General features: G+C 46.3%; 1 protein-coding gene across 1 annotated transcript in view; it reads left to right on the top strand.

The window, feature by feature from the left end:
- Window positions 1-12,194, top strand: part of LOC143296618 (ribosomal protein S6 kinase alpha-5-like) — a 187,407-nt gene that overhangs the window by 162,656 nt on the left and 12,557 nt on the right. The window contains exons 2-5 of the mRNA XM_076608648.1: window positions 2,977-3,264; window positions 5,077-5,303; window positions 7,620-7,700; window positions 9,707-9,958. Of these exons, the coding sequence (XP_076464763.1) occupies window positions 2,977-3,264; window positions 5,077-5,303; window positions 7,620-7,700; window positions 9,707-9,958 (848 nt within the window). The remainder of the gene's footprint in view (window positions 1-2,976; window positions 3,265-5,076; window positions 5,304-7,619; window positions 7,701-9,706; window positions 9,959-12,194) is intronic.

Raw genomic sequence — 12,194 nt, 5'->3', positions numbered from 1 at the left:
TTTTCTTTCTTTCCTTCTTTCTTTTTTCATTCATAGTTTTCGTCTCTCTTTCTTTCCCCCTTTTCTTTTTTTCCCTTTTCTCATTTGGATATGTGTGCGTGTGTGTATGTGTGTGTGTGTTAGTGTGTGTGTGTGTGTGTGTGTGTGTGTGTGATGCGCAATGCATCATAGAGAGAGAGAGATGCAGAGAGAGAGAGGGCGGGTACAGAGAGAGAGAGAGACAGAGAGAGGGGGTGGGGGGACAGAGAGACAGAGAGAGAGAGGGGGGATATATATATATATATATATAGAGAGAGAGAGAGAGAGAGAATATACATGCACAGAGAGAGTGATAGAGAGAGAGACAGAGATATGTTTGTGTTGCATCAGCCAATTCTGTGTTCAGACCAAGCACAACACGTCTGGCATACACCCCTTCCCTTCTCCCTCCTTCCTCCTCCCCATTCACGCACGCACGCATGCAAGCGCGCGCGCGCGCGCACACACACACACACACATACACATAAGCGCAAGCGCGCTCACACACACTGTCTCAGTGTCTGTCTGTTTTTGTCTCTGTCAATCTGTGTGTCTGTCTGGCTGTCTCAGTCTCTGTTGCTCTCTCTCTCTTCCACACACACACACACACACACACACACACACACACACACACACACACACTTCCTTTCGTACATGCACGTGTCACGTGCGCGCGCGCCCACGCACTAAAACGCGCAACACACGCACTATGCTTCCTGTGCGTGCGTGCGTGCGTGCGTGTCACTGTGTGTGTGTGACAGAGAAAGAGAGACAGAGAGAGAGAGCGGCAGAGAGAAAGAGAGAGAGAGAAAGGCATAATGTGAAAGCGATGTTCTCCTCCTACAGTCTCACTAGTGAAGGGCAAGCAAGCAGGTCATGACCCTATGCATGCATGAGATATCGCTGCGCGCTGACTGAATGTCGGTCAACAATTTTTCCTCAAGTCACAGCCTCCACCTTGTCTCACATCTGCTGGTGCGATGGGTCGGATGGTTAAACCCTTCCCGGCATATAGCATGCAGGGCTATGATCGATATCGATCCCAACTGGGTGAGTTTGACCCACTATGGAGGGAGGGAGAGAGAGAGAGGATTGGAGGGGAAAGTGGGGGGGGGGGGGTCGGAAGGAAGCGAGAGACAGTGGTGGGGAGAGACAGAGGGAGAGGGTGTAGGTGGGGGAGGGGGGGGGGGGGGGGGGGGAGGTGAGACAGAGGAGGGAAAAAAGCGGAGAAGGTGAGAGAAACACAGAGAGAGAGAGAGAGAGAGAGGAGGGGAAATACTATGAGGTCAGAGAGAGGAGGGGGGGGAAAGAGAAAAGGTGAGAGGGTGGTGGTGGTGGAAGGGGGGTTGGGGTTGTTGTTCTGTTTCCAGTGTAGTTTGAGGAGTGTGCATGCATGCATGCGAACGCGGGCCCGTGTGTATGCGTGCGTGCGGACGCGCGCGCGCGCGTGTGTCCCGGTGACAGAGTGTGTGTGTGTGTACATGTCAGTGGGAGCTACTAGTAGTCCTGATTTTTTGTTTCCACTCGGTTATATTAGACGAGTGCGTGCACATTTATGTGAGGGAGAGAGAGAGAGAGAGAGAGTGTGTGTGTGTGTGTATGTGTGCATGCGTGCGTGCGTGCGCACACGCACACACTCGTCCTTGTCAAAAATTCCCGTTGGAAGATCCGAATAGAAAGACCGAAAATGAACTGTTCCGAAAAACCTCGACTTCGTGGAAGTACCACAAGTGGATTTTTTTTTTTTTCTTTTCTTTGCGTGGAATACCCACACTTTTCGAGGAATACCATTCTGGCAGACTCAGTGTCTCCATAGACGGTTAAAACACACACACGCACACACACACACACACACACACAATTGTTACGCGATGTTTCTCCCACCCAACTAAACACACTGCATACTGTGCATGTGTAGTGGGGTCAGTGTGAGTGCGTGTGCGTATTAGGTGGTGGTAGTCCTAGATAATGTGTCACTGACATGCGTTGCATGTTTGCAGTTTGTGCTGCATGTGCACAATGCTGTGTTGTGAAGGGACTCTGTGTGTGTGTGTGTGTGTGTGTGTGTGTTGTGCTGTTGGTCTGTGGAGCCTTGTGCAGGTGGACCCCTCGTGGAAGTGGAGTTGGGAGAGGGGGTGAGGGGAGGGGTTGGTGGTGGAGGTGGTGGTGTTGTCTCTTCTTTCTCTGTCTCTCATGGTCTCTGTTCGTGTGTCTCTTTGTCTGTCAGTCTCTGTCTCTTTGTCTGTCAGTCTCTGTCTCTCTCTCTCTCTCTCTCTGACCATGTCTCACTCTCTCTCCTTCTCTCCCCCCCCCCTCACTCTCTCGCTCCCTCTCTCTCGCCTCTCTCTCCCTCTCTCACTCTTCCTCCCTCTCACTCTTTCTCCCTCCCTCTCTCTCTCTTTCTCGCTCCCTTTCTCTCCCACTCTCTCTCCCTTTCTCTCTTCTCTCTCTCTCTTCCTCCCTCTTTCTCACCATTGACATTATTTAAATTCTGTGGCGCAGTCTCTTTCTCCCTCCCACCCCAATATATATATATATATATATATATATATATATATATAAACGCAGGAATGGGCTTTTACGTGTATGACTTTTTTTTGCCCTGTCATGTAGTTAGCCATACTCCGTTTTCGCGGGTCCTATCCTATCATATCCTTTCATTCTCGGTTTCCCCCCCCTCTCACTCTCTCTCACTCTTTCTCTCCCACTCTCTCGCCCTCTCTCTCTCTCTCTCTCTCTCTCTCTCTTCCTCTCTCTTTCTCACCATTGACCTTATTTAAATTCTGGGGCACAGTCTCTGCTCCCTCTCACCCCAGTATATTATATATATATATATATATAAACGCAGGAATGGGCTTTTACGTGTATGACTTTTTTACCCTGTCATGTAGGTAGCCATACTCCGTTTTCGGGGGTCCTATCCTATCCTATCCTATCCTTTCATTCTCTTGTGTCCAGTCAACATGCGGGGTCAGGACCGGGTGAGCATGAAGGACTTTGAGCTGCTGCGGGTGCTGGGCACGGGGGCCTACGGCAAGGTGTTCCTGACGCGCAAGGTGACGGGCCCGGACAAGGGCAAGCTGTACGCTCTCAAGCAGCTGAAGAAGGCCTCCATCGTGCACAAGGCCAAGACCACGGAGCACACCATCACGGAGCGGCAGGTGCTGGAGGCCATCCGGGACTCCCCCTTCCTGGTCACCCTGCACTACGCCTTCCAGACCGACTCCAAGCTCAACCTGATCCTGGGTGAGATTTTATTAGTTTGGGGTGTGGGTTTTGGTTTTTATAGGTGTGTGTGTATGTGTGTGTGTGAGGGGTTGGGGGGGAGGGGTTCAGGTGGTTAGGGGATGGAGGGTGTGATGTGTGTGGGTGGTGGGTAGGTGGGTGTTGATTTGTGTCACCCTGGGTGGGTATGTATTTATGTGTGTGTGTGCGTGTGTGTGTGTGTGGTGTGTTGGGGGTATGTGGGGTTCAGATGGTGTGTGGGTGGCGGGTAGGGTGTGTGTGTGTGTGTGTGGATTGTGTCATCCTCCACTATGCCTTCCAGACCAGACTCCAAACTCAACCTGATCCTGGGTGAGATTTTTGGTTATTCTGGTTTGGTTTGGGTTTGTAGACCCAGGTGGGAGGGGGTAGGGGGGGGGGGGTTGGCAGTTTGTGTGTGTGTGGGTGGGTGCGTTCAGGTGCAGGGTTTTAGTTGGTAGGTGGGTGTGGTGCTGTGGGAGGGGGTCGGGGTTGGGGGGGGGCGGTGGTGTGGGGGGGGGATTGTGTCACCCTTCACCATGCTTTCCAGACCCAGCTCCCCAACTCCGCAAGCTGAAGTCTCTTCCTGGGTGAGATTCTAGTTCTGGTTTGGATTGGTTGGATTTGTAAGTGTGTGTGTGTGGGGGGGGGGAGTCTGGGTTTCAGCAGGTGGGGGGGGTGGAAGGTTGGGGAGGCGGGGGGGGGAGGGGGTTGTAGTGGTGGGTAGGGGGTGGAGGGGTGGAGGGGGGGTGGAGGATGTGGGTTGTGTGTCGCCTTCCACTACACCTTTGAGACCGACTCTAAAGCTGAACCTTATCTTGGGTGAGATTTTTAGTTTTGGTTTTGGTTTGGTTTGTAGGTGTGTGTGTGTGGGGAGAGGGGGTGGGGTGTAAGGGGTGTGTGTTGTTTTGAGGGGGCAGGTTTCAGTTGGTGGGTGGGTGTGGGGGGGCTGGAGGGTAGGGGTGGGTGGATTTTGTCACTGTCTACTCCCGACTCCATGCTGAAATCTCATCTTGGGTAAGATTTTAGTTCTGGTCTTGGTTTGGGTTGGGTTGGTATATATGTGTGTGGGGGGGGGGGGATGGCACAGGTTTCAGTTGGTGGGGGGGGGGGGGGGGTATGGGTGTGGGTGGGTGGGTGTGTGTGTCTCACACTCCATTTCACCTTTCAGACTTGACTCCCAAGCTGAACTCTCATCGTTGGTGAGATTTTAGTTCTGGTTTGTGGTGGTTTTGGTTTTTGAAAAAGCTGCTTCCACTTTCGTGAACTGGAACTCCACAGAGAGACACAGAGAGAGAGAGAGAGAAAGAGAGAGATTTTTTTTTTCTTAAGCATTTCCTCACACATATACACACATATAAAACACCCCCACATGTCTGTGCCAAAAATACGCATTTAAAACACGCCTACACATCTCTGCCATATATATATATACACATATGAAACACATCTGTGCCACATATATATATATATATATATATATATATATATACACACATAAACACGCCCACATGTCTCTGCCATGTATATACACATAAACACGTCTCTGCCATATATACACTTATAAAACATGTCTCTGCCATATATACACTTATAAAACATGTCTCTGCCATATATACACATATAAAACACGTCTCTGCCATATATACACATATAAAACACGTCTCTGCCATATATACACATATAAAACACGTATCTGCCATATATACACTTATAAAACACATCTCTGCCACATATGTACACTTATAAAACACATCTCTGCCATATTTACATACACACACATATAAAAACGCGCCCACACGTCTCCACGTGCAGACTTTGTGAACGGGGGTGAGATGTTCACCCACCTGAACCAGAGGGACCGCTTCGAGGAGCAGGAGGCCAGGGTGTACATCGGGGAGGTGGTGCTGGCCCTGGAGACGCTCCACCAGCTTGGCATCATCTACAGGGACATCAAGCTGGAGAACATCCTGCTGGACTCCAAGGGTCACATCGTGCTGACCGACTTTGGCCTCAGCAAGGAGTTCATGCCCAATGACACGGTCAGTGGGGTGTTCAGTTTGAGGGGGTAGGTGGGGGGGGTTCTTCCTTTCTTTATTTCTTTGTTACTTTGTTTCATTGTTTCTATCTTTCTCATCGTGTTGACCAACTTCGGACCTCAGCAAAGAGTTCATGACCAATGACACAGTCAGTGGGGTGTTCTGGGTTTTTTTTGTTTTTTTTGTTTTGGTTTTTTTTTGGGGGGGGGGCATTTTCTTTCTTTCTGTTTCATTATATTTTATTTTATTTATTTATTTTTTAAAGTAAAAAGCAGAGATGCCAACTTATGATTTCGCCGTATTTCGTTACGCTTGATCGCAGTGTGTTCCGACATTACGCCAGCATCAAAATTGTTCCAGCAAGTTCATTTTCAGCGACTACATAGCATGGTCACGTACATGCTTTTCCTGTCGTGACATTACCCAGACGCTCTAGACCTATGGGTCACGAGGCCTGGGCAGTCAGTGCTAACCTTGGTCTCGCGTGTTGATGCTCTGCTGATTGCGTGCATGTTTGTAATGAAACAGCATTGAGTGGACCAGTCAGCTCAGTCGTTTTGCCTGGACACGAGAGAACGTGGCTTGATTAATCAAGTCGCATCTCGGTCAGACAGGGTCTGCGCCCGGTATATTATTATTAAGCTAAAATGTTAGGTACGTTTGCTGGTGTAGCTCAAGAGTCTTGAGTGTTCCTACCAAATTCAAAATGTTCCTGCCAAATTTTCTGATTGTTCCTACAAACACTTGACAGGAATCTCTGTACCAGGTTCTTTAAAAAAAAAAAAAAAAAAAAAAAAAAAAAAGTTCAGTTCTTTTTGTTTGTGTTATGTTAACTGTGGGCAACTTGGATAGATGTTTCAGGTTTGTGTGGTTCTTTTTCTTATTCAATTTTTTTTTCAGAACTGAGCTCTCTCTCTCTCTCTCTCTCTCTCTCTCTCTCTCTCTTTAAACTTAATTATGTATTCTCTTTTGTAAGAAAAGTTGTTGTTTTTTATGCCAGAAATAATAGTAAAATGCCCCCCCTCTCTCTCTCCACCCCACATTCTCTTTTTATTTATTTTATTTTATTTTATTTTATTTTATTTTATTAAACAGATGTGGTGTATGGTACATGGATCAGTCTGCACTGTGAAGCCTTGAAACTGTCTGTGTGTGTGTGTGTGGAAGAAGGTGGCAGAATGGATAAGACGGGTCATCTGCCGATACAGAGTGTGGGGGTGTTGCAGGTTTGATTACAGGTTGCATGTATATGAATGTGTATTTGTGTGTGAGTGTGTTTATGTAAGTTTTGTGCCTGCCTGTGTGTGCGTATGTGTCAGGATAGCTGTTAGATACACGTGTATGTTAAAATGTATGTATGCAGTGTGTGTGTGTGTGTGTGTGTGTGTGTAGTCACATTTTGGTGTGTGTATGTAACATAGATATAATGTTTTATGTTAACAAAAGCGTTTTTGTAAAGCACCTAGAGCAGATTTCTGGATAGTGTGCTATATAAGTATCCATTATTATTATTATTATTATTATTTGATTCCCACTCTTGCCATTTCCCCCCAAGTTTGACCAGAAAAACAAAAATCAAAGGGAACTTCTAGTCATTCCAACGAGACCTAAAAGCGAGGTCCCATGTGGAGCAGCACGTACTTGGCGCACTGATAAAAAGAACCCATGGCGACAAAAGTGTCGTCTTCTGGCCGAAATTTGTAGAAGAAATCCACTGTGATAGGTGAACAACAAACACACATGCATGCACTCCCAAGGCCTGACAAGCGCTTTTGGTAATGAGCTGCCAGGCGGATGTGTTTTGTATTTTGTACTTCTTTTTATCACAACAGATTTCTCTGCGTGATATTCGGGCTGCTCTCCCCAGGTAGAGCGCGTCGCTACACTACAGCACCACCCATTTCTTTGTGTTATTTCCTGCGTGCAGTTGTGTTTGTTTTTCCTATCGAAGTGGATTTTTCTACAGAATTTTTGCCGGGAACAACTTTTTTTTGTTGTTGCCGTGGTTTCTTTTACGTGCGCTAAGTGCATGCTGCACACGGGACCTCGGTTTATCATCTCATCCGAATGACTAGCGTCCAGACCACTACTGAAGGCCTAGTGGAGGGGGGGAGAAATTATCGGCGGCTGAGCCGTGATTCGAAGCGACGCGCTCAGATTCTCTCGCTTCCTAGGCGGACGCGTTACCTCTAGGCCATCACTCCACAGACGTGGTGTCGCATAGATGGATTTAAATCCAAAGGCAGTGACGTCTCCTTGAGAAACTGAAGCTGAAACTGTGTGTGTGTGTGTGTGTCACATGTGTGTGTGTGTGTGCAGAGCAAACGGACGTATTCCTTCTGTGGCACCATAGAGTATATGGCGCCGGAAATCATCAGGAGCAGCACCGGTCATGACTTTGTGAGTATCCTGCTGTCCTTTTGTGATAATGATGATATTGATTGTGTTGATTAGTGCACTTTCAGACCTCTTCAAAGTATAGCACTGGTCATGCATGACTTTGTGAGTTGCCTGATGTTCTTTGTAATGATGATATATTATGAGTGTGTGTGTGTGTGTGTGTGTGTGTGTTTGGGGGAGGGGGGTGGGGGAGCAGCAGAAAGTGGTGTTTCAAGTTATAAAGCAATGTCCAAAACAATCAGCCAGAAAGTGAGAAAATGGTCTGGAGATGTATATACGACTCCAGATAAACTGAATTTTTCAGCCTTCTAGAGTTATTTCCCTTCTTCTGATGACGTCATCAGTGACGTCACTATTCAGGTGTATTGATATTGCACTTTCTCTCAAAGTGCTTCACAATAGCACGCCAGTCAGACACGAAACACACACACACACACACACACACACACACACACACACACACACACACACACACACACACACACACACACACACACACACACACACACACACACACACACACACACACACACACTCAGACACACAGACACACTTGCATGCGTGCACATACAAATACAGACGCACAGAGACTTACACACACACACACACACACACACACACACACACACACACACACACACACACTCAGACACACACACACACACACACACACACACACTTGCATGTGTGCACATACAAATACAGACGCATAGAGACTTACACACACACACACACACACACACACACACTTGCATGTGAGCACATACAAATACAGACACACAGAGTCACAGTCACACACACACACACACACACACACACACACACACACACACACACACTCAGACACACACACACACACCTACAAATACAGACGCACAGAGACTTAAACACACACACACACACACACACACACACACACACACACACACACACACACACACACACACACACTTGCATGTGTGCACATACAAATACAGACGCACAGAGTCACACACACACACACACACACACACACACACACACACACACACACACACACACACTTGCATGCGTGCACCTACAAATACAGACGCACAGAGACTTACACACACACACACACACACACACACACATGTGGAGGAAACAGATGTCGATCCATAGGGTACAAGATCAGTGTGTGTGTGTAGTCAGCATGTTTGATAGCGATGCAGTCTCAGGTTTCAGGCTGTTTGCTTTTCTGTGTGCCTGGGTAGTTGGCATGTTTGGTGGAAAATGGGTCTTGCGTTGTATATACATTGCTTTTTGCTGAACTGTTTTTTTGGGGGGATGTTGTGTTCTTGTTGCTTTTTTTTAATTGGAGGAAAAGAAAGGGTGTTTCTTTTTTTCTCTGTGTGTGTGTGTGTTGCTCTGTCTCTTTCTGTTTATTTGGTTTTTTGTTGTGGTTGTTGTTGTTGTTTTTTTTCTTTCTTTTTTTCCCCCTGCCCCCTTTTTATTAATGAAATTGGATATTAGGATTGTTGTGAGTTTATGTCTGGAATGTTTTTTTATTTTGATTTCTATATAATTCCATCTGATATCTAGATATTTGAATGAATTTTTTTTGTGTGTGTGTCTTGGTTATTCTTCAAGAGAATTTGTCAACCACGTTTTTAAGGGCTGAACAAAGTTTCAGTGTGCCACTAAGAACTCTATTTGTTTTCTGACGGAGACATAATAAAACCGTTCACAAAAGTGTTCATCATTATGTCAGCGTAGACTGTTATCAGTGTAACGTTTTGATTTTCATGTGATCTCCTGGTTATCTAATCACGGGCATACATGTCCTTTGAATGCATGCTTCATGTTTGTGGTGTGAAACATGAACAAGGCAACCATGTGATGTGTGACTTTCTGTGGGGAGATAATGGTAAAGATGACTTGACTTGACTTGGGGTTGTTGACCTGACGTTTCAAGTTAATGAAAAAAGAATTGCAATGTCCACCCCCCCCCCCCACCCCCACAACCCACTCCCCATCCACCCACACAGACGGTGGACTGGTGGTCTCTGGGAGTCCTGGCCTTTGAGCTGATGACCGGCACCTCCCCCTTCTCCTCGGAGAACCCTGACGAGAACACCCAGTCGGAGGTGTCCAAGCGGATCCTGAAGATTGAGCCGAGGATCCCGGACTTCCTGTCGTCTGACATGAAGGACTTCATCCGAAGGCTGATGATCAAGGACCCCTCCAAGCGGCTGGGGGCGCGGGGGGTCAAGGAGATCAAGAGACATCGCTTCTTCAAGGTGAGTGCCCTGTGGGACTTGTCTTTCGGGGGAAGAGGGGGAGGTGTGTGTGTGTGTGTGGGGGGGGGGGTGTTTTCGTTTTTTGTTTGTTTTCGTAGTATGAAGGTGGCAGAATGGTTAAGACGTTGAGCTGCCAAATATACAGAGAGTCTGTGAAGTTTTGGATTCAAACCCAGCTCTGGCCCTTTCTCCCAGCTTTGACTGGAGGAAAATGGAACTGAATGTGGGTTTGTCTTTCTCCCAGCTTTGACTGGAGGAAAATGGAACTGAATGTGGGTTTGTCTTTCTCCCAGCTTTGACTGGTGGAAAATGGAACTGAATGTCGGTTTGTTCGGGTGTGACGAATAAACCCAAGTCCCCATGTGTAGCACCACACTTGGCGCACTAAAAAAAAATAAAGAAAAAGAAAAAAAAAGAACCCATGGCAATGAGAGTGTGGTCCTCTGGCAAAATTCAGTAGAAGTCCACTGTGATATGTACACAAGTCTATATGCATGCTCTCAAGGCCTGAATAAGTGCATTGAGTTACACAGCGGCTGGTCAGGCATCTGCCTAGCAGATGTGGTGTAGCGTATATATGGATTTGTCTGAAAGCAGCAGACGGGCGCCATAGCCGAATGGTTACAGCGTTGGACTTTCGATCTGAGGGTCCCCGGTTCGAATCACGGTGACGGCGCCTGGTGGGTAAAGGGTGGAGATTTTTTACGATCTCCCAGGTCAACATATGTGCAGACCTGCTTAGTGCCTGAACCCCCTTCGTGCGTATACGCAAGCAGAAGATCAAATATGCACGTTAAAGATCCTGTAATCCATGTCAGCGTTCGGTGGGTTATGGAAACAAGAACATACCCAGCATGCACACCCCCGAAAGCGGAGTATGGCTGCCTACATGGCGGGGTAAAAAAAAAAGGTCATACACGTAAAAGCCCACTCGTGTGCATACGGGTGAACGCAGAAGAAGAAGAAGTCTGAAAGCAGTGAAGCCTGTTTGAGGAAGTGAAGCTGTTAAGTGATGTTTTTTTTGGGGGGGGTTTTGGTGTTTTTTTTTGGTGTTTTTTGTTGGGGTGGTAGGGGGAGGAAGGGGAGAGTAATGTGTGTGGTGGTGTGTACAGTTTGTGTCAGCATGTATGTGAGAGTGAGTGAGTGAGTGAGGAGTGAAGGTATACATATGAATCCAACATTGGTTCATTCAAATTAGAGTGTTGACATAAACTTTGCCTTTTTTTTTTGTTTGTTTGTTTTTGTTTTTTGTTTGTTTTTGTTTTTGTTTAACTGTGGTGTTGTTACTTTAGGTTATCGTTTCATTTTCAAGGAAGAGTGTGAATCAGAAAGGATTAGATGTGGCACCAGCAGCACTTTGCATGAAGTAATTATTATGTGTGTGTGTGTGTGTGTGTGCTTATGTTTCTGTGTATGTGTTTGTGTCTGTGATTTTATATATTGTCACTAAAAACCATAAAATGATTCATGTGTTTGATTGTGTAATGAACTATATATGCATATATATACATATATCAACATAATCACTTACATCTGTTATTGTTTATGTTCACATTTTTTCCCATCTATTCTGAATGTCATAATGAATTTATATATATACATGATAAAACGGTGTTCGACCCAAGAAAGTCTGGGGGGGGGGGGGGGGGGGGGAAACACCAAAAAAATTTAAAATTCCACAATAACAGCAGCAGCAGCAGCAGCAACAGAAGACGAAGAAGAAGAATAACAAACTGCAAGAAGAAGACTGATCCACATACGCTACATGGCATTTACTCAAATAAACAAAAAATCTGTTTTAACTCTTTCACCACCATAAGCAACTTTAGTTGACTAGACAGTGCAGCGCCATAGGCGACTTTTGTCGACATATGGAGGGATCATGTTGATGTCATTGTTGATAATTTCCAGTCTGAACCCGTTAAAATTGAACATGGAGTCCCACAGGGATCTGTTTTAGGCCCAGTGCTCTTCACACTGTACACTGCTCCTCTCGCTGAAATTATCAACCGCCATAATGTCAGTCATCATTCTTATGCTGATGACACTCAACTCCAGAAGAGTGATACACCTGAAAAACTGTTGTCGCTCTTGCAAGAAACATCTAACTGCTTCCTGGATATTCAAAACTGGATTACTCTAAATAAGTTACAATTGAACGCGGACAAAACTGAAGCAATGATCATAGGAACTAAACAAAAACTCTCTTCCATTACAACTAATACAATCAAACTTG

This window comes from Babylonia areolata, chromosome 21 (assembly GCF_041734735.1).
Source record: "Babylonia areolata isolate BAREFJ2019XMU chromosome 21, ASM4173473v1, whole genome shotgun sequence".
NCBI classification, from domain to species: Eukaryota; Metazoa; Mollusca; class Gastropoda; order Neogastropoda; family Buccinidae; genus Babylonia; species Babylonia areolata.
The sequence above is the reverse complement of the archived record's forward strand: the minus strand, read 5'-3'. Positions and strand labels throughout refer to the sequence as shown.